This window comes from Heloderma suspectum, chromosome 5 (genome assembly GCF_057233095.1).
Source record: "Heloderma suspectum isolate Gila_16-S chromosome 5, 16-S_ref, whole genome shotgun sequence".
Lineage (NCBI taxonomy): Eukaryota > Metazoa > Chordata > Lepidosauria > Squamata > Helodermatidae > Heloderma > Heloderma suspectum.
In genome coordinates, this window is record NC_139462.1 from 72887224 (window position 1) to 72909450 (window position 22227).

The 22227-nt window shown below is 41.6% G+C and overlaps 1 protein-coding gene across 3 annotated transcripts in view; it reads right to left on the reverse strand.

Annotated features, from left to right (window-relative positions):
* Positions 1 to 22227, reverse strand: part of MARCHF1 (membrane associated ring-CH-type finger 1) — a 209733-nt gene that overhangs the window by 20663 nt on the left and 166843 nt on the right. For all 3 annotated transcript variants that reach the window (XM_084856384.1, XM_084856383.1, XM_084856385.1), the window contains one exon: positions 8020 to 8200. In XM_084856384.1, the coding sequence (XP_084712510.1) occupies positions 8020 to 8200 (181 nt within the window). The remainder of the gene's footprint in view (positions 1 to 8019; positions 8201 to 22227) is intronic.

Sequence of the window (22227 nt, forward strand, 5' to 3'; positions counted from 1 at the left end):
TACTCGGTCACGAGTGATCGCCATGATGATGACTCCTCATTGTCTTTCGCATCATTGTTACCACTTGCTTGTTCGATAGGCAGAAAGCCAGCGAGCAAGCAGGCAGTGGCATCTACTGCTCCTCCTTCTCACCACCACTATTGTCTGGGCCAGAGTGAGAGGAAGGTGAACAAGGAGGTTGCAAGGGTGAAGAGAAGGGGCAAGTCTAGGAGGGTCTTGCCTGTGGGTTGTGGGGCCTCAGCAGGTTCCTGACCACTGATGCTGGCCCTGCGTATTGCTCCTGGACATGTAGTCTACCCAATTCCTCAATGGAGAATGCAGAGTTGCATGTGCTAAGGGGTGTGCATATGTAACAGCCCACTAGAAATGGGCAGGAACACCCTTGCCAACAGGGAGCCCTATGTACACATTAGAATTCCAAAATTTCAAAAGAAAGTCTCCATTTGAATATACTATAATTTCAAGGAAAGAAATATGACTATATTCCCCCACCCCCAAAGCCTAATAAAAATGGAAATTTCCTCTTTATTTCAGAGGAAATAAAAACACTCAGAGACCAAATGTCTTTAAATAAACACCAGCAAAGAATTATGAAAAGTAATTTGAAAAGTAGTCACAGCAAGATGCTTTGGGGAAATCTCTGTTTGAAGATATATTGCTGTGTTTATGCACATTTTAATTCTCTCAGCCATACCATATGGATCACAGTAGCATGTTGTCTTTGTTTCTATAGTGCTTCATGCTCCAAATATTGGATTAAATATACACGAAATACAGCTTTTTCAGTATCAACATCCACGCCTTTAAAAAATAAAAAGGAAAGGAAATAGATTTTTCTTATGGGTGTGGTAAAATGCCCAGATGGATGGAGATCAATAGAAAAGCACTAGAACAAATTGTGCAATTTTGATGCTTTGCACAGCATTGCAAAGCAACTTCCTAAGCAACTTCCTAAGTGATACATTTTCAGATACATAATGGGGAAAGCACATTATTATTATAAAGGCATTAATAAAGGTAATAAAAATAGAGAGGGGAAGATGATCAGGTACAAAAAGCTACTTTCCCCACATGATCCTGCTGCTGTCATCCTGAGGCCTTGCTCTGCATTTTTCCATCATCAGAAATGTGGTAGACAGGAACATGGAACAAGCCCTTCAAGTTACAATGCCCAGGCTGTTTCAAGTGGCCCAACTGGCCTCCTCTTTATTGGCGTTTGGCGTAGTGTTAAGATCTTTCTGTTTTGCTGTGCCTTTGGGTTGGTGTGTTTTTTCTCTCCTTCCTCGCTGTGACTTCAGGTAGATCGCTGTGCCTGTGTTTATGTTTTGTTGAGTGTTTCAATGGATTTTAATTGTTTAATTTGTTTTCGAACAGATGTTTTGTGGGGGTTGAAAGAATTTTGTTGAAATAAACAAGACCGGGCTGGGCGGGCTTTGGTCAAATACAAGTCCTTAAATACAAAGCTACCTAATCCTTATATATACATACAAAGTGTTGATCAAATGCTGAACTGACATTTCATGCAATACTGTGTGCAGGCAAGAGGTTGGTTTGTACAGATCCCTTAACTGCATTAGGACAATGCTGATTCGTGACAACAGCTGAACTGCCTGACGCTCTTGAGCCAGACACAACTCTATTTAATTGTTATTATGTACGGATTTATCAGATAAAGGGCTGATATCTTTAACTCTGTTGAAACTAAATGAGACAGGCATGTCTTTTTGGTCTGAGCATAAAAGCCCAGAATTTAAATTTTTTCTCCCATCCATCATGCTAAAATAATTTCCTCTTAATGGCAAGTCTACTTTTCTGATATCTATGAAGGCAGACAGTTTGATAACAATCTGAGCTTAGGTTCAATGTAATTACCAGGTATAAGAAAACAGCACTGGGAATGTTACAAGGATCTTATGATAAAGTCAACTGCAGTGGAAAAAACTTCAATCACCTGGTAAGGTTAGTGGCTATCAGAGGGCACAGACAAAAGGATATGCAGTATTTCACCTTCCATTTCCTGCTGCAAACATATATGTAGTGGTCAGCATAATGTCTACTCAGCATACAAGAAATTGGACTTCGGTGCAGAATTTATCTCTTTGGAGGGCCATCGTTTTGTTCTCTTTAAAAGGAGAAATATTTGTAGGCCTCAAGGCTGAAAAAAAGTGTGTGACAAGGCTGAAAAAGAATTTTGAAATGTGTAGTACCAGTGGAGTGTAACCCTGGGAAAGTCTATCGAGATGAACAGGAAGTGAGCGGAATTCATGCTTAGAGAGGTTGTTGTACCCAGTGACCCTGATGCAGAAACAGGTAGCCTTGCCTAAACAGAAAACTTTGTCTTGTTAAAATCAGTGGAGTTTAAGTTGGTTGCTACTCACTTAAGTCTCATTGACTTATTTTATTTAATTTTTGCATTTCTATCCTGCCCAATATCTGAAGCTCTCTGATATGATCAACATCCCCTGAGTCATAGCCAATGGGCTACAGCCAGGATCTGCCTTTCATGAACAGAAGGGAAGGTGCCTTCACCCAATTTTCAGGGATTACGTCCTTCCCCCACACCACAGTTGACCCCCATTCAGCAGGGTTGAACTTTCTCTATAGCATTTTCAGGAGGCTGGAGGGGCTGCCAGCCGAGTTCCATGTGCCTAAATCTGGATTCAAGCCAAGGTGTGCTGAAGGATCTGCTTTTTTTCTGGCACCCTCATATTAAACACTGACAACAGGATATTCACTTGCACCACCAGTATAAAGCCTTTGCAACAGAAGCATAGAGTCATTTTTAAAATTGTGATTTAGTAATCTTAGTAATCTGTATTGTCATTGCAAATACCTCCCCCCCCCCTTTCTCTCTCTCTCTCTCTCTCTCTCTCTCTCTCTGGTCAGACTAATCTTTGTGGAACTACATTTTTAGCCCAATCCAAACAGGTATCTTATTGAAATAAATGGATGGGAATCTTTTGGGGAACTAAGATGTGAAGAACTCAGCTGATGACCAGGGGAATGTGCTCATGACAGATTTCTGTAGAAAAATGAAGCTAGATGATTTACAGCAGCCTTCCCCAAACTGTTTTAGACTATAACTCCCAGCATTATTTACCATTGTCCATGCTGGCTGGGGCTGATGTGAGTTGAAGTCTTAAATATCTGGAGGGTACCAGTTTGGCAAAGAATGACATAGAATTACAACATATGTAACAAGTCAGTGGACATAGCTAACAATGCGCATGTTGGCTGTTTCTAGGATTTTCAGTTACTTATTGACCCTGGAGGTGATGTGTTCCACTTGATAAGAAAAGGCGATACGGATCAATGAATGCTGCTAGCTCAATCAATCAATCAATCAATATGTGAGATGGTTTCCTGGTGTCATTTAAAGCTATACCCTACAGTCAATCCTTGGTGGTACAATTGCAACAAGCAAGGACAAAACACCTAGGAACCTGGGCTGTCTGTCTGTCTTTCTTTCTTGTGCAAAGTTCTAGCAGTGGTTCAGAAGATGTGCTCAAAAGAGTACTGGTAACAATACCTGTTGAGATCTCAGAAGCCAGAGGATTTGCTGAGTAAGATTTCCAGTAATCAGAGTGTGGAGATTCAGTGCTCTGTAAAGCTCTTTCTCCTTTCTACATTTAACAGAAGCAGAATACTTTTATGCAAAACAAGAGGGAGAAATCATGTATATTGCAAAATGTACACAAGTTGCAAAATTCTGTTTTTCTGTGCACTGTGCATAGAATTTGAATTATCCTGGTGCCAAATTCTGTGCAGAGTACAAACAGGCATGATATCATCCTCAGAATTTCAAGAAATAGCACATGCCCATACCAGGAATGAAGACAAGCTATGGGAGCAGCTTGATTTATACAACCAAAGTAGCATCATGAAGTTTTTTCTGAAGTGGAGGGAGCACCAAGGAAGAGGGGATGGCAAAATCCTATGTCGGCCCTGCCCTCCCTCTGGCAGAAAACTTAATGTGAGTGGCAACAGCACATAGCTTGTCAATAAGTTCTTGTATGTTGGTCCAATTTCCATCTCTTGGCTCCATGGTCTCCCTAAGGGGCTGCCTCCTTATTGTGCTGTATTTATACCCACCATCTTTATTTACCTCTTCAAACTCAGTGTACATACAAGCCAGAAGGGAAGAAGGTTCTTTGATCTGGAAGCAAGTCAAAGATGCTGATCACTAAGATTAATCCACTGCCCCAATGACTACAATCATTACACATCCATGTGAAGCTCTTTATGGAAAGTTGCAGGTTTTATGGAGTTTTATAGGCTGGACTCCAAGCTAGAATTATTCACAAATTAGCCTTATGCATTTGGGGGCTGTTCTATAAAAGGATAAAGCTGTATATTTAAACCTATGCAACACTTTCCCCTGTACAAAGATACAATAGTATTGCCTATAAGATTGACTGGGTAGAGCAAGAAGAATTTATTGCAAAGACCAACAGGCTGTCTCTGTGACAAGCCGTTCCAGAAGGTAGCTTTTGGTGCAACATAATGCATTTTTGCCTGAAATGCTCATCCTCTTCCTATAATCATTCTGTATGTGGAATTAATCCAATAGTAGACAAGAAAAAAAATCTGCTAAAGAAGGTTTGATTCCTGTTAACATGACCAACAGAAGCTGGAAGCAAATTCTTACTGATGACAGTGTGAACAGATTCTCACCTACACTGAATGTTCAGGCAAATAGTCTGTGTGCTATGGAGAGGCAGGGGAGGAAGGTGCTGAACATTTCATACATCTGATATGCTCAAATGGCTGAGAAGGATTCGTGAACAGTTTAGAAAGATTACTGAGATAAATTGGGGACATCTGAAGTTCATGTAAGTTTAGATTTCAGCTTGTGTAACTGTCACAATTATTAACGCATACATGGTTATAAATGCAGAATGTTTTAATGGCTGATCAGTCTATGAAGCCTTCAAGTTCTGCTTTTGCAACAACAAGCAAAACACTTGGTTGACAAAACAAGCTTTTACTGTGTTTGTGACATGCTCAGTAGAGAGAAGAGCAATGTCATACAAGACAGACTGTGACCTGGTTCCACGATCAAAACAAGCCACTGTGGCTTAAGCTACCGTGGCTTGTTGTGAACCATGGCACATCCCAGGATGATTGGCATAATCACTGCCCAACAGCAGCTTACCGTGTTGTCTGAACCCAGGCAGCATGCCATGTTGGAGGGTTAAGCAACCCTCAGCTAACCCATGGGCTCTTGTAGGGTTATTTGAGGGTTGTTTAATCTTCCAAAAAGCCATGCTGCTTGGGTTTAGATGACACAGTAAGCTGCAGCCGGGCAGTGATGGTGTGAATTAGGCCAGGCATGCCCGCAGCTCACAACAAGCCACCATGGCTTATTTAAGCTATGGTGGCTTGTTTTGATCATGTGAATTGACCCACTGTAGATTATTTGGCACAAAGATGTAACTAGGGCTGTTTGAACTTGGTGCTAAAATAAAAGCAAAATTCTGAGCCATTTTCACAGAATGTCACATGAAACACAGCATTTTGCAACCTGTATACATTTTTGCAAAGTGAGCTGATTTTCTTGGTTTTTATACATAACTTTGTCCACTTCTGCCAGTTATGCAGACAGTGAACTTTACAGGGCACTGAAGCTCCACACTCTGGAAACTTCATTCAGCAACTCCTCTGGCTTCTGCGGGTTCATCAGCCATTGTAAATACACTTTAAAGGGTATTTTGCAACCATAAGAGCTGGAAGCACACTTGTTTTAAATGAAAGCCAAGAATCTTCAGAATCTGAAATCTGCTATTCCTGGCCAGTAGCAAATTCTGCTGCTTTTCTGGACTTCTATGGAATCATAGCACATATACCGTCCTGGATATAGCATTCTAAGAAGCTGTTAATAAAAGTATTGTTAACTTTCCAATGTGCAAAAGGAACTACTTTTCCTTTTCTTAAAATAATAAACAAAGAACTTGATTAAGCAACAGGGGCCATTCCCGACCTTGGAAACTTTTGAATGAAGGGAGAACGTTTGGGTAACAAATTTAAAGATTCTAGAAATACCTCTGATTTGGAAACTCTCATGGAACAGAAAGTCGTATGTGGTTTCTGAAAGCTAAGGTCTCTGTTTGTCCCTGGGGGCTACCCTAAAAATGAATGATAGAGGATAATGGTAGAAATGCAATTAACAAGAAGAGTAATGTGTATGACATTCAAATAATAATGTCATAGGCCCACAGGACTGTACTGTATAGTGTAAACAAGCTGCAACTGATATTGTGGGAGAAAACACAGGAGTGCGTAGCAAGGAGGCAAAAGGCTAGAAGCAGAATGAAAAGAAGTGAGGATAGCTCAAGGAAGAGGGAGAAAGACAGTGGGCTGAAAATAAGAGACCTAAGGGAATGATGAGTAGGTCAAGAAGGAACCAATGTGAAAGTGGATCTTGGGAATTTGCACGCATCTTGGGAAATGATGTGGCAAAGCGGAGTAGACGTCAAAAATGGAAAGTTTGGTTCAATGGGCCAAGGAATCCAAAATAGTTTATTTGCAGTGAGGGGTGCTGACTTTTATATATTGATTTCAACTAAGCAACAAAAGCTTTGGCTGTAGCAGATATGTAGAATATCCCTGATTACATTTACACAGATTATCAATCAACTCAAGTCAACAAGAAATGTACAACTGCAAGTACTGTAGTATAATGCCTCACATTTTAAACACTGTACAAGCATATGCATGCCAAATACATCATAACATTCCAGTTGAAGAAAACATGTGAAAATTAAAATAAATAGAAGGCATACTATTACAAATAATAGGACCCAAGATGCAATCTCATTTGGAGAATGGAGAAAATTGAGGCTAAATTGTAGATTATGCTTCAGGATATTTATGGAAACTTATTTCCCTATTGCTCAGATCTTGTGAGAGTTGCTTGAGCCAATCAGAACTAGTGTTATCAGAACAAGCAACATTCTGAACAGGGAGTTGCTGGCCTAGGCCCTTCTCTAGAAGAGGGAAAGTATGCTTCTGCAGTTAAACTAGGGCTTGTTGTTTGAGAGGCAGAGTTATTTGTGCTTTCCCATGTGACATACTCTTTGAAGAACTACCAGTCTAAGAGTTCCTTGTGCATAGGCGGGGAGGGGGTGGGGATAACTAGTATAAAGCACCATAATAATCAAGAACATTGATCCTAGGGACAGCAGGAACCAGTGCTTCTGGTAGGATTTACCAGAAACTTAGGCTTTTAAACTTAGGCTTTAAAATAAGTGAATAAGGGCACAATCCTATGCATGATTAGACAGGAAAAAGTCCTACAATTCACAGCCTGGCTGGCTGGGGAATGCTGGGAGTTGTAGGACTTTTTCTGTCTCAACATGCATAGGATTGCACCCTAAATGCCATCACACCCACCATGTTGCCATGTCTGGCTGTAATTTTAAATCAGGCAGCCAGAAAGGTAAGGATCTTAAATAAGGCTACTAAAAGAAACTAAAGGGCACCAATCAATCCTACAGTTTTTCAAAACAAAGCTCAGGCTGGTCTGTTAGAAGGATAAAAATTGCAACATCAGCAGGACAATACCTTTATTACCAAAAAGTTAGAAAAATCAGCAAATATTAGGTTAGATGTTATGTTAAACAAAAATAGTAAAGTGGGGGGCATGTTTGGAGACATGGAAAAAAGCTCAAATCTGGGGCACTGTGTAATTTCAGAAACGTAGAAAATGTAATTTCAGAATTAAAATAGAAATGTTTATTTCATGACTCATGGGACTGTATGCATGGGATGGTGTGTGCAGGCGGCAGGGGGGGCTTGTTACATGTTCATGCAGGGCCCCCCAAAATGATGCTTGGGCCCTGATTACAAAAGTGAAATACTGAATTGATCACACAAGATTGATAGATGTAAATAAACAAACCAACACAGAGGTGCATATACCAAATATAACCATAAACAGAACGACCTAGACTGGAAATGTATATATGACATCAGCTATGGCAGCCCACAGTTGGATGAATTATATTCCTAGCATCATACCTTTCGAAGAGGTTTGAGCTTGGTCTCCATTATAAAGTCATATTTGCAGAGTTCACAGCAACGTGTGTCAGAGCTCTTAATCCATTGATGCAGGCAGGCCTGATGAACAAAACGTAGGGTGCCTGTGCAGCGACATGGTGTGATGAGGGGGCTTTCGTCATCTCCCTCACAGTGACAGATCCTGACAGGAAGGACAGCAACAGTGAATGAGTGAAGTTAAAGCTTATTTGCACTGCTTTTCATGCTAAGAGTTGACATTCAAAATAATCAGAGTACACAACCTTTGAGATGAGATCCTAGAAATGTATTCCTTTTTCCACTTTGCCGCTTAGTTACTATGTATTCCACCTTTTTAGCATGACCCAGACATGGAAGAGTATGAAGTTTCATCCACTGCCACATAATTCATTTGATTTCTCTCATCTTAATATTTATATAATATCTTAGGAATAACACCCTTGACACTAAGCATACTAATGGTATGTAGTATGTATACTGGGCATGATTCAGCAAAGGGTTTTTTTTTAAGAGTTAAGCATTTTTAAGTCCCATTGGTTTCAATGCAAGAGAGTTAGGGGTGGCTCAGATGTAACACAATAGTTTGGTGTTACATGAGCAAGTAGTCAGGAGTTGCATGTTTCCTCCTTCTCTCATGCATTCGTGATTTCCTGCTTTCATATTCTGATTTGCAGTAAATTGTAGTTTAGGTTGCTGGTTCAAACAAAATGGCCACATATGGTTTGCTGCAAACCAGAGCAGGAGGCAGGGAATTGCTGCACAAAAATGACAGAGGGAGCTTGTGGAATTGCTCAAGGTTGCTGACTGCTGTTCATGTAGCCATGTTTTGATGTTACCAATGAACTACCACTTAAGCTTATGCTGTACTGTGCAATCCTACGCATGTTTAATTAAAAACAAACAAACCCCACTGTGCTCAAGGGGACTTACTCCCACGTAAGTGTGCACAGGACTGCAGCCTAACTCTCCCACTGAAATGAATAATCCTTAAAAGTTCTGGACTGGATCATCAAGCCCGCTATTCTTAATTAAGGCTCTCTTCACACCTTGGTTTTTTAGCAGGATCATTCTTCTTTAATCACTGGTTTTCATAGGAGCTTTAAACGACGACGCAGCTCTCCTGCTGCTATCTCACAACTTACCCTCCCTCTTCCCATGTTATCTGAGAATGGGGAAAACCGGCATTTTCTGTGCTTGCGACTGAAATTGCCATTTCCCCCCTGTGTATTTCCCCTTTAGTGCTTTGTCCTGCTTTGTGTGGGTGTGTGCTAGGGGGTGTTGCTGGGCAGTGTTGAATAACACTGTCATGACAACAAATCGGTGGGAGGGTGTGGGCCAGTCACTGATGATGTTTCCAGTGACCGTTTCTGCCTCTCTCCCAGTCCACTATGGGCGCTTGAACTGTAAAGTGGTTAACCATCCCAAATACTTCTCCGAGATCCCTCTGAACACAGTAATGCTTACTTCTGAGTAAACTCATTGGCTGTAAGTAAGTGCCATTGAAATCTGTGTGGCTTGCTTCTGATTAGGCATGCATAGGACTGCATTGTAAGTCTACTTAGAGTAGCAGTCTTAAGGTATCCCATTCCCTTCAATGCATTTACTTTGAACCTCCCACTCCTATGGACTGTTTCCTCGCCCTTTTGCTCACCAGATTGATGGTTTTTTTTCCCTCCCAGGGTGGATGGGGAAGTCTCCTTTCTCAGCCACACAGGAGAAAGGCTTGACAGTTAGGATTTCAATGGGTATTAAAAGTGCCTTTTCTCACCCCCTGAATAAATGCATCATGCAGAGCTTGGAATGGTCATTTTTAATGGTTTCATTTTGGGTGTGGTTTTATATAAGGCGGTAATGTGAGGGGTTTTTCCATAGTACTCCATTCCACCTAGCCAGCCACTCTCTCTTGTCCTAGCTCACCTTGCAGGGTCGTTGGGAAGCCAGAATAAGGGAGAAGAATAACAGAATAAGAAAAGGGGGGGCAAGCTGGGTCTAATGAAGAAGGTGTCCCCCATGAAGCAGTCACCTGGGGGCGGGTTGCTAGGGATGGCTTGGTGCATTGACTGTATACAAGTCCGTTTCTTACTTCTCTAGTTGGGAACCCTGAAAATTGGTATACACTTCAAACTCAGTTGTGCAAGCAATATATTGCATTTAATTCCACCACACACTAACATATTTAGAAGAGAAGGACTAGCAGTGCCAGCAACCTCGGGGTAAGCCATCACGAAGACTCTCTCTCCCTCACCACAAAGTTGGAGGAAGGAGGGGGGCAGGGGACCAGCTCCCATAGCCCACTATCCAGGTTACTAGCAGGGCTTCTGACTTCCCTCCTGCTGTGGAGGAGTGGAGGGATGGGCGGAGCCATCAATCATGTTACAGGAACCAATGATCAAGGGAGGGGAGGGGGCATGGGGCCAGCACCCCCCTTCTGTCCTGATTGTTCCATGCAGCTCCGCCCAGCCATGAAAAGGTGTAGAGTGGAAGGACGCACCATGAGAGATGCCTGTATACAGGGCCAATCTAAATTCCGGCAAGAATCAAAAGGACCAGTTTGTAGTGGGATACACTACAATGCCAGGTGTGAAGAGAGCCTAAGTTTCACACCCTGTGAAGATACTGCAAAGAATAAAGCGTTTAGATAGCAAATAATCTGAGGACAGAATAGAGTACAGATGGGTAACCCACAGCCTGCACTTTTCCTCAGCGTGGAAAAGACTGTAGTAGCTGCACTAGGACAGTGATTTTGATCAGGATTGTGGAGGGGAGGCCCCCGCCCCTGATCCTGATGCAGCCAAGATCACTGTTCCCCTGCTGTTAATAGCAGCTGTGAAACAGAGATCTGGAAGGGAGGAAGCTTTAACCTCACCTCCCTCTGCATGATCCTGATGTAGAGCTCACAATGATGCAGAGATTCTTGCTACACAAGCTCCTGCAAGCACAAGCACCAGTTGAGTGTGTATGGCCGGCTTTGCTCAGCCTGGAGTGGGCAGGGCCTGTGGAGGGTGTCCAAACCTCCATGGACTGGATTAGGCCCATGGGCCAGAGGTCCCCCTTCTCTTGTCTATGATAATCTTAAACTGTTGTCAGCCTGAAAATGCTGGTCTTTATTTAAATGCCTTAAAATAAATTGCTTAACTTTTGTACATTTTAGTTCTTAATAAATGGCATAGTCTTTTAAAGTCCTTCTCTATGATTTCTTAATTACTCTAAAACAAGGTGTCCACTTTCAAGAGGTATGCAGCAACTCAAAGTTGAATGATCCCTTACATGTGTTTAGGGTACATGTATGAGGTTACATGTGTGTTAGCAAGTAAATATGTTAACAGGTTCCAGATCCTCCCACCCTGAGCCTGCTATTTAGTTTTAAAAAGTAATTCATGCAATTGCTAAATTCATGAATGGTTTCTTGTCATAGTTTGGCCTGAGGATGCAGGTAATTCTGCAACATTACAGCATCTGATGTGATCTGAATGATCTTATCATTTCCAATGCAGAGACTCAGCAGAATTATCTGCCCCCAGAAAAAGTCACCTACTGTGTTACTGCATAATTCACTGCTCTGGGCTTGTCTCCTTACAGTCAAGAAGCACACCCAGAACAGCGACTGACACAGAAACAAAGGGAGTGGGCTCCTTCAAGGATGGGCTATTCTTGTTCCCACACATTAAAAAGGGAAATTTCTGCAACTATAACACTGGAACAACGTGGTTCCAATTTTAAGTCAGGAAAAAAATGTGCCCCGGTTATTGAAAGTTTGGCTGTGATCCCCCATGTGTGCATACATTCAACTGAAATCTATCGGATTTATGCATGAGTAACCATGGACACAATCCAGTTATCATTAGTTATAACAACAGTAAATGGACAAGTGAAAACCAACAAAAAAGGGGGAAAGAGATGAAAATAAATGAGTTTCCACATGACCCAATCAAGCTACACACCCATATTCTGGAGAAACAAAATTACTGAATCAACAGAATTTCATCCTTTACAAACGACGTAAAAATGGAAGTTTGCCTGGCATGCTCATGTCTACTCCCACAGATCCTGTCCTTTAAGGGCAATTTGTTCTTCATGGATTTCCTGTCTGCAAACAGTTTCCTTCAGTGTACAAAACAGCATGAAGCCCACGTAAGAGCATCACACAAATCAATCTACATATGGGTTTCACTCTATTTCCTACATAAAAGTGCTTTCCATACAGGAAATCCATAATGTGTGAAGCAGCTCTGAGTCCCCCCCCCCCGCCCCGAATACAATAGCCATGTGTAAAGTATAAACACCCCTAGCAGCTGATTAACTCTTGTGAATGTCATTATTTTGTCAGTGTTTCAATAGTACTTTCTAAGCCATACCCCTTGCCAGTTTAGATAAAACTTTTATCTCGGTGTAAAACATTACATGAAGAGCGCAACATCATTTTCTTTTTAAATTAAAGTCATTTCCCAAAGGAGAAATACAGGACTTTGTTCATTTTAATTCCAGCCATATATAATTTATTTTACAGACTTCAGTGTTTAAGCCATTTAGAATTTAGACAAATAAATTGGGTACCCAGGAGTCCTTTTCAACCATAGTCAGAATTGTTTTAAATTATTTTAAAAGCTAAAATATCAACCTAAGACTCCATTGGGATAGGCAAATAAAATGACTGAGCCACTTTGAACAGATCACAATGATTCTTCAGTAGAAACACTTAACACAAAACACTGACTGAATTATAAATTAAAAACATGTAATGAGAATACTGAACACTGTGGCAATAGAAATAATGTCCAGAGGAAATGATTATGGAAACAACTTTAAACGTATTAAGTGCTCTTGTCTTCTGTTTATTTTTGTAATTTATTTACTCATAAAAAGATTGGTTGAGGATGACAGACTTTGCCTAAGGACAATGGGGATTAATGTGTATATGCATGGCATGCAGAGGGAGGGGCAGATTGTGGGGAGAACTTGAACTACTTTGTGCCTTAATGGCTAGCTCCTTTGCCATCATTACTGAAGAGTTAAAATAGCTTGGGCAACACAACCAGCTTGTTTCTGTAATAAGGCTGTATAAATAAATGCCCCCTTGTATGCATCAATAAGAGATGCAGGTAAGGGTATACTATGGTGTATACATAAAATAAATAAATATACTATGATGACTGTGAAGATCTGTAGGTCCTCTCTCCTGTGATGATTGCAGTCCACTGCCGGAAACATACTCATGGGTTTTTAAGGGCAGAGAACATGAGAACATAAGAAGCACCATGCTGGATCAGACAAAGAGTCCATGTAGTCCAGCATTCTGTTCATACAATGGCCAACCAGCTGTTGATGGGAAACCCACAAGCAGGATATGAGTTCAACAGCACTCTTCTGCTTATGTTTCCCAGCAACTGGTGTGAATAGGCATACTACCTCTATTACTGAAAGTAGCATAGAGGCAACAGGACTAGTAGCCATTGATAGCCTTCTCCTCCAGGAATTTGTCTAACTCCCTTTTAAAGCCATCCAAATTGGGTGAGCATCTCTACATCTTGTGGTAGTGAATTTTATAGTTTGACTATGCTCTGTGTGAAGAAGTACTTCCTTTTATCTGTCCTGAATCCCCCACCAATCAGCTTCATGGGATGATCCCGGGTTTTAGTATTATGAGGGAGAAAAATGTCTCCCTAGCCACATTCTCCACACTATGCATAATTATGTACACCTCTATCATGCTTTTTTCCCTGTCGTAATGTATGGCTGTGAGAGCTGGAATGAGCGCCGAAAGGAATTGATGCCTTCGAACTGTGGTGCTGGAAAAGACTCTTACGAGTCCCCTGGACTGTAAGGAGGTCAAATCAGAGATCCTTTTGGAGCTCCTCACAATCCCATTTTGTTTTCACCACCCTAAATAATTTGGTGTCACCAGCAAACTTAGCCACTTCAGAAACAGAAAAGCAAATTAATGTTCATTCCAGGAGAAGCACTGTGCCTATATCCATGGCTTCTAGAGAGACTTTGCTCAGGTAGATCCACTAAAAGTGGGACAGGAATTGTTTACAGGAACCTGAAGTCCTATTAACTCCCTTCTGTATCACTCTGCAAAACATAGTTCAAGAAGACAGTTGGAGGATAAGAAACAAATGTATATAATGGAGGCTGATAGAACTTCCATGAACTGCAACAAATGTTTTAGCAGGTGAATCAGTCAATCCTAAAGGAAATCAACTCTGACTGCTAATTGGAAGGACAGATACTGAAGATGAAGCACAAATATTTTGGCCACCTAATGCGAAGAGAAAACTCATTGGAAAAGACCCTGATGCTGGGAAAGATTGAAGGCAAAAGGAGAAGGGGACGGCAGAGGATGAGATGGCTAGATAGCATCACCGATGCAATGAATACGAACTTGAGCACACTCCGGGAGAGAGCGGAGGACAGGAAGGCCTGGTGTGCTATGGTCCATGGGGTCACGAAGAGTCGGACACGACTTAACGACTGAACAACAACAAATGTGGCACATGACACCTTTATGGTGTGCAAGGCAACTCTGGTACAGGGATGTACTACAATATACTAGCTCAGAGTGCCGTCTTATACATATCTCCTCAGAAGTAAGTCCCATTGATTTCATAAGTGGCTACTGGATTGCAGTCTCAACATCCCATTCTACAGGTGGTACTTCACTGAAAGAAAACACAACCCTAACCAGGTTTATATGCAAAATCACTTCTAAACAAAAAAATAAAAATAAAAATGGGGAGGGCAGCTTTACTGCTTATTTTTAAGCTGTGTTTCAATGGCTCAAGCTTCAGAATCGTTTTCAGATGGTAGCACTGAGTCTAGAACCTGAGATTCCCAAATTCCATCAGCTCTGCTGGCTTCTATCACCAGGCTCAGTGAAGTGAGTACTTCTGAGAGTAGTTGCAGAGTATGCCTTCCTATCACAATAGAATAATCCAGTTTAGATGAGGAGTAGGGCTTCTGAGTCAGAAACCAGTACCTGTCATTTTTCAAATTAATTATTGTGGCTGCAATGACTAAGCTTAAAACAAACAAAACTGCAGTCAATTAAGCTCGTCAAAAATCTGAGAACAAACACTTGAACAGCTCAATGCCATGTTCCCTGAGATAGGGAACAAAAATATTTTTTTAACTGTACACCCTGCAAGCTCATCATGTGTCTCCTCCTATAATCCGAACAGCATATCCCTAGCATAAAGCAAATAAGAATGCATGCTTACTAGAGACAAGGGGAGATGTGTTTAAGGAAAACAGGACAAGAAGACAAAGCAAGGTCAATTACAGCCAATTACTACTGACAGAACATCACACTGAAACACTGTGGTGTCTGACAGATAAGAATCACTCAATTCCAAAGACTCATTGACAGTTTATGTGACAAATGAAAATATATGTGCACTTTTGTGTTTGGATGCATGAGGTGTATGTGTGGGGTGGGGGTGGGGGGAGGTACATTACCTAACAGTAAGCAAGGAGATAAAAAGGTGGCCATGATTTTTTTAAATGGAGGAAATATGTCTGGACGTGCGAAAAGACGAAAAGCAATTTCTAATCTCATCGTGAGGGAGATACAAGACAGACAGGTACATTGCACTAAGACATTGGCCCAGTTTGGACAATCATATCTCAGTGTATAGTGAGTCTTTTCCTCTTCACTTTGGAGCCTAGCGCTACAAAATTTCAAGAAGTGCTCTGCCCAGAGGAACAACTTCAGCAAACACTCCTTGAAAGATGTGAGTCATCCTAATAGCCAGAAGCTGCAGGAAGAGCTTGAGGCAGAAGAAGTTTGCTATACAGTATCTGTTCCTGGTTCTGACTTACTAGCTGGAGTAAAGGTTATATAAATTGACCTAAGGGAAAAGCCACTGGCTGCAGATATAACAAAAAGCCAGAACTACTGAGAATTGTGGTTTGTTACTGATGAACAGTGTGCTTGTGCACACTGTCCACTCACTCTTGGCTGGCTCCTCCCATAATGAGGAGTGGCGAAACTAACCAGAAATTAGCAAGGCTTGTCACTCCCCTACAGGAACAGGAACCAGTTTCAGACTCTGGTTTGTTAGGGGAGCAACAAACTAGGAGTCCAGATTTGGATAGAACAGGAAGCTTTTTCTTCCTCGTTAAGTTTCTAGGAAACGTAGCTGCACCTGCTGGCAGGAGGAGCTGGTAGTGGCAGTGATTGGGCAGCATGCTTTATTTATCATCTACGAGCACACTGCTCGTAGTTTATCATCTATGAGCACACTGCTCTTAGATGATAAACCAGAATTCTCAGAAAATTTGATTTATTGTTATGTCCAAATGTAGAAACTAAAAGCTTATTTAGTTGACAAAAACTCTTAAGTATTAGGACCTGTAACTAAGCATATATTGAACCCTGGATAACTAAGAACTAAGCAACCTCATCCTATCATCTGAAAAGCAACACTTTATTACACTAGCTAAACAATTCCCTTAATAAACATCTTAATTTTGTTCTCTGTATAAGTTTGTCCCTACTGGTGGTGTCAACCTCATGCCTACACACAGGAACCAAGCAACTGGGTTTCTATAAGGTACAGAGAGTTCATTTTGGTGGCAGTGGTTAAATGTTTTATAGCTAGAATCCACCATTCCCTGAGAGGTGCTTCTGAGAACTTTATGAGAGACTGTGGCGGGGAGTTCCAAAAACCCAAGCCATTTGTTGCAAAGGGGAACATAGGTGGGCTAGCAACACTGTTTCTTTACACTCCCATTCCAGCTATTTGGCTGATGTACAGACTACGTAAGAGAGCCAAAAATTCAGGCTAGACATTCTGAATGTCTAGCCTGAATTTGTTGTTCCTCTGGACAGAGCACTTCCAGAAAATTAGAAACATCGGAGGTAAATTCCAGGCAAAACTGGGTATGATCAAAAACAAAGATGGCAAGGACCTAACAGAAGCAGAAGAGATCAAGAAAAGGTGGCAAGAATATACGGAAGATCTGTATAGGAAGGATAATAATATCGGGGATAGATTTGACGGTGTGGTCAGTGAGCTAGATCCAGACATCCTAAAGAGTAAGGTTGAATGGGCCTTTAGAAGCATTGCTAATTACAAGGCAGCAGGAGATGACGGTATCCCAGCTGAACTGTTTAAAATCTTGCAAGATGACCCTGTCAAGGTGATGCAAGCCATATGCCAGCAAATTTGGAAAACACAAGAATGGCCAACAGATTGGAAAAGATCAACTTATATCCCCATACCAAAAAAGGGAAGCACCAAAGAATGTTCAAACTATCGAACAGTAGCACTTAGTTCACATGCCAGTAAGGTAATGCTCAAGATCTTGCAAGGTAGACTCCAGCAATTCATGGAACGAAAATTGCCAGATGTACAAGCTGGGTTTCAAAAAGGCAGAGGAACTAGAGACCAAATTGCCAATATCTGCTGGTTAATGGAGAAAGCCAGGGAGTTTCAGAAAAACATCTATTTCTGTTTTATTGACTATTCTAAAGCCTCTGACTGTGTGGATCATAACAAATTGTGGCAAGCTCTTGGTGGGATGGGGATACCAAGTCATCTTGTCTGCTTCCTGAGGAATCTGTATAACGACCAAGTAGCAACGGTAAGAACAGACCACAAATCAACGGACTGGTTTAAGATTAGGAAAGGAGTACGGCAGGGTTGTATACTCTCACCCTACCTATTCAACCTGTACGCAGAACACATCATGAGACGTGCTAGGGTTGATGAAGCCAAGGCTGGAGTTAAAATTGCTGGAAGAAACATTAACAATCTCCGATATGCAGATGATACCACTTTGATGGCTGAAAGCGAGGAGGAGCTGAGGAACCTCATGACGAAGGTGAAAGAAGAAAGTGCAAAAGCTGGGTTGCAGTTCAACCTCAAAAAAACCAAGATTATGGCAACCAGCTTGATTGATAACTGGCAAATAGAGGGAGAAAACGTGGAGGCAGTGACAGACTTTGTCTTTCTAGGCGCAAAGATTACTGCAGACGCTGACTGCAGCCAGGAAATCAGAAGACGTTTACTTCTTGGGAGGACAGCAATGACAAATCTTGATAAAATAGTGAAGAGCAGAGACATCACACTGACAACAAAGGTCCACATAGTGAAACCAATAGTATTCCCCGTAGTAACCTATGGCTGCAAGAGCTGGACCATAAGGAAGGCTGAGCAAAGGAAGATAGATGCTTTTGAACTGTGGTGCTGGAGGAAAATTCTGAGAGTGCCTTGGACTGCAAGAAGATCAAACCAGTCCATACTCCAGGAAATAAAGCCAGACTGCTCACTTGAGGGAAGGATCTTAAAGGCAAAACTGAAGTACTTTGGCCACATAATGAGAAGACAGGATACCCTGGAGAAGATGCTGATGCTAGGGGAAGTGGCAGGCAAAAGGAAGAGGGGCCGACAAAGGGCAAGATGGATGGATGATATTCTGGAGGTGACGGACTCAACCTTGGGGGAGCTGGGGGTGGCGACGGCCGACAGGAAGGTCTGGTGTGGGCTGGTCCATGAAGTCACGAAGAGTCGGAAGCGACTGAATGAATAAACAACAACAAAGACATTCTGAAGTTACGATTCTTCATAAGGCAAATTCAAGCAGGATATGAAAATGCAATTAGGTCATTCGACCCAAAGATGACCAATTTCCTCCAGAAACTATGTAGCACTAAACTTGTTCCTCTTCACTATACATATGCCAGCAACATATCTTATGGTAACAGCATTATATCGATCGACTCATTTGCAAGAGACTGAAATGCACCTCCACTTAATTCAACCACTTCATTCTAATACAACAATTTTTCATTCAAAAAGTACATGGTTCTGTTTTGAAGAGTCTACTACATTGCGATTGGACCATATGAAGATGTGGATGGAAGACATCTCTCTCTCACCTGGTCCCTAGAACAGTAAGTCTGCAGAATATCAGAGCAACCCAACAAATGTAGGTGGAATTGCACTGAGGAGGCAAATACACCAGCAGAATCCTCAATCTGCTTCCGACCGCCAACATTCAGAAGGCATCCCATGCTCTCCTCTTCTTCTTCTTCTTCTTCTTCTTCTTCTTCTTCTTCTTCTTCTTCTTCATTTCTATACTGCCCAGTAGCCAAAGCTTTCTGGGCAGTTCACAACAATTCACAAGTTAAAAATACAGCATAAAAAATAAATATAGCCACTATCCAATCCTATGTATTGGATAACAGCTATAAACTCTGCTCTGACTTGCTAACGTCTGGCCAGATATATCCAGAATACTCAGCTGGAACCATCTGAGCAATGAGTGTCCTAAGTTACCTCTCTAATCCCGTTCTTATAGTCTCTTCACCAAAGTAGGATGTCTAGGTAGCCCCCTGTCCAGGACCGGAGCCTGGCTCCTCCATCCTGTCCCCAGCTTGTAGCAGTAACAGTAGCACCGCTCAAAGGTAAGTGGTAAATTATGCGAAGGGCAATTCCCCATTAACCACTTAATAGTGGTTAATAAAATGTGATTGCTGGTGAGTGGCAATTGTTAACTGATGTGGCACTGGTATAGAACAGTTTTGCATCCAACATTCTTTTCACACCCACACAACTTACTTAACTGATCAGTTCCACTGAAAGGCAGTGGCATCAGGAGGAAGCAGATGCAATGGCAGTGTTGCCAGAGCTCTATTTTTAAATGTTCATGCCTGAACTCCTGACACTTCACTGCCTCTTTAAAAACTGCATACTCTTTTCAAGCTTGGCATGCAAGGTAAAATCATCTGGTGTTCAAATGAGGTTGTGTAGCACATATTCCCCACTCTTTTCTCAATGAATATTTTATTGCATGTTTTCTTCTTTTCAAAGGAAATGGTGACTATCAGAAAATAGACTACAAATTGACTTTTGATTCAGTGCAGGAATGTAGGTTCCCTAACAGCAAAATAGGTAAGCCTGTTTTTAGCTGAATCAGCATTATTGGGTCATAAATCTTGCTCTTATTTGTTCTCTGATAATTTAACATGGAAGATAACTTACTGGTGATAAAAATTAGCATGCAGCAGATTTTGCAGCATTTCCTCACTTACTACCTCCTGGGGTGATACATATAGGAATGATTAAAAGAAATATATCATTGTCCTGGAGAACTCATCTTGTGTGCCAGCATGCAAAAACAGTAGCCCAATTCTCAGAGCCTGAGAAATATCTCTGCTTGAAATGAGGGGATGGACCTCGACCCAGTCATAAAGCTGTGGTAGTTCCTTAATATTCTGAGGAGTTGAATGTGATAAAATTACAGGGTTGATCAACAGAAGGCACATGGTAGAAGACTTGTAACGAGTATGGTTGAACACAGACAAGAATCTGTCTTTGAATTTATTTTGTGGTGGCGATGGTCTCAAAGAAAGTAAGATTTTCTCTACTACCACTGTGCTGACTCAGTATTGTAGTTGATTGGGGTGGGGGGCGGTTGTTAAAGGCCTCTTTGGTGTAGGCTCTGGACATAATAGTTTGACCCCTTTAAAGACCACTGTGAGTAATTTCCTGGACATTTTGCAGATGAAGTCATGTCGTGGCAATGGATGCTATTGTTTTGACAGAGTCTGAGATGGATGGGGATAGTGCACCATCTAGTCCAGTGCAACCTGACATCATGCACAAACCGCTTGGAGGATTACCACTTGCTCTTTAGAACTGTTCTACATGTCAGTTTCACTTGTCTAATGACCCTACTTTGTATGTCACCTCTGCAGTTAGAACTGTCATAGTAGAAGCAGGGACTTTACATCAATTGCTCCAAAGGTGTGGAGATTTTATTGTTGTTTTTATTGTTTTTATATTTTTATCATTTTTAGTATTTTAATTGTTTTTATGTATTTTATTGTTGTAAGCTGACTTAGGAGGGCTTCTGCCCTGAAAGACAGCCAAGAAATATTTTACATTAAATTAAATAAAAATAAATTTTCCTCCCCCAGGGTGTACAGCTTGCCTTCTTTATGGTCTTTTCAGAGGGGGTATAAAGTACATCTCTTCCATATAGCTTTTGGCTTGGCTGGTTAATCTGGATTCTCTGGCACTTTTTAAAAATTTATTTTTAATTTAACTATATCATGTAAGAGTTGGAAAAGCAGCTAATAAATGCATTCATTCATTCATTCATTCATTTATTCATTTATTTATTTATTTATTTATTTAAACATTTCTATCCTGCCCTATATCATTAAGATCTCAGGGCAGCATACAGATAAAATCAATTTAAACAGTATAAAACAATAAATAATTTAAACACCTAAAAACATATTAAACTATTAAACAAGCTAATACCAGTTAAAATATAAAACAATAAACAGTTAAAACAATGTGCTAGGGAATACATTTAGCCCTCAAAGGCTTTTGTAAAAAGCCATGTTTTTACTTGGTGCTGAAATGAGACCAATGTCTGCACCAATTGGGCCTCCAAGGGGAGGGCATTCCACAACTAGGATGCCACAGCAGAGAAGGCCCTCTCCCATGTCTCACCATAGTGTATGTCTCATACTGGTGGGACGCAGAGGAGGGCCCCTCCAACTGATCTCAGTTCTTGGGCAGGCACATATAGGGAGAAGCTCTCCCTCAAATATCGAGGTCCCAAGCCACTTAGGGCTTAAATGTCAAGACAAAACCTTGAATTCTGACCAGAAGCGTATTGGCAGCCAGTGCAATTCCTTTAAAACTGGTATTATATGGTTTTTATGGGGTGTTCCAGTCAGCAGTCTAGCTGCTGCATTTTGCACTAGCTGCAACTTCCGAGTCGTCTTCAAGGGCAGCCCCACGTAAAGTGCATTGCAATAGTCTAATCGGGAAGTTACCAGCACATGTACTACTGTGGCTAAGTTATCCCTGTCCAGGAAAGGCCATAGCTGGCGGATCAGCCAAAGCTGGCCCCAAGTACTCTGGGCCACGTAGTCCACCTGGGGCTCCAGTGACAGGGATGGATCTAGGAGTACTCCCAAGCTATGCACCTGCTCCTTCAGGGGGAGTCCAATCCCATCCAGGACAGGTCACTTTCCCAATTCCTGGACTCGGGAACCATCAATCCACAGAGCTTCCATCTTGTCAGGATTTAGCTTCAGTTTATTGGCCCTCATCCAGCCCATTATAGCCTCCAGGCACTGGTCCAGCACCTTCACCATCTCAGCCAACTCCAACGACAAGGAGAAATAGAGCTGAGTACATCAGTGTACTGGAGTGTACTGGTGAC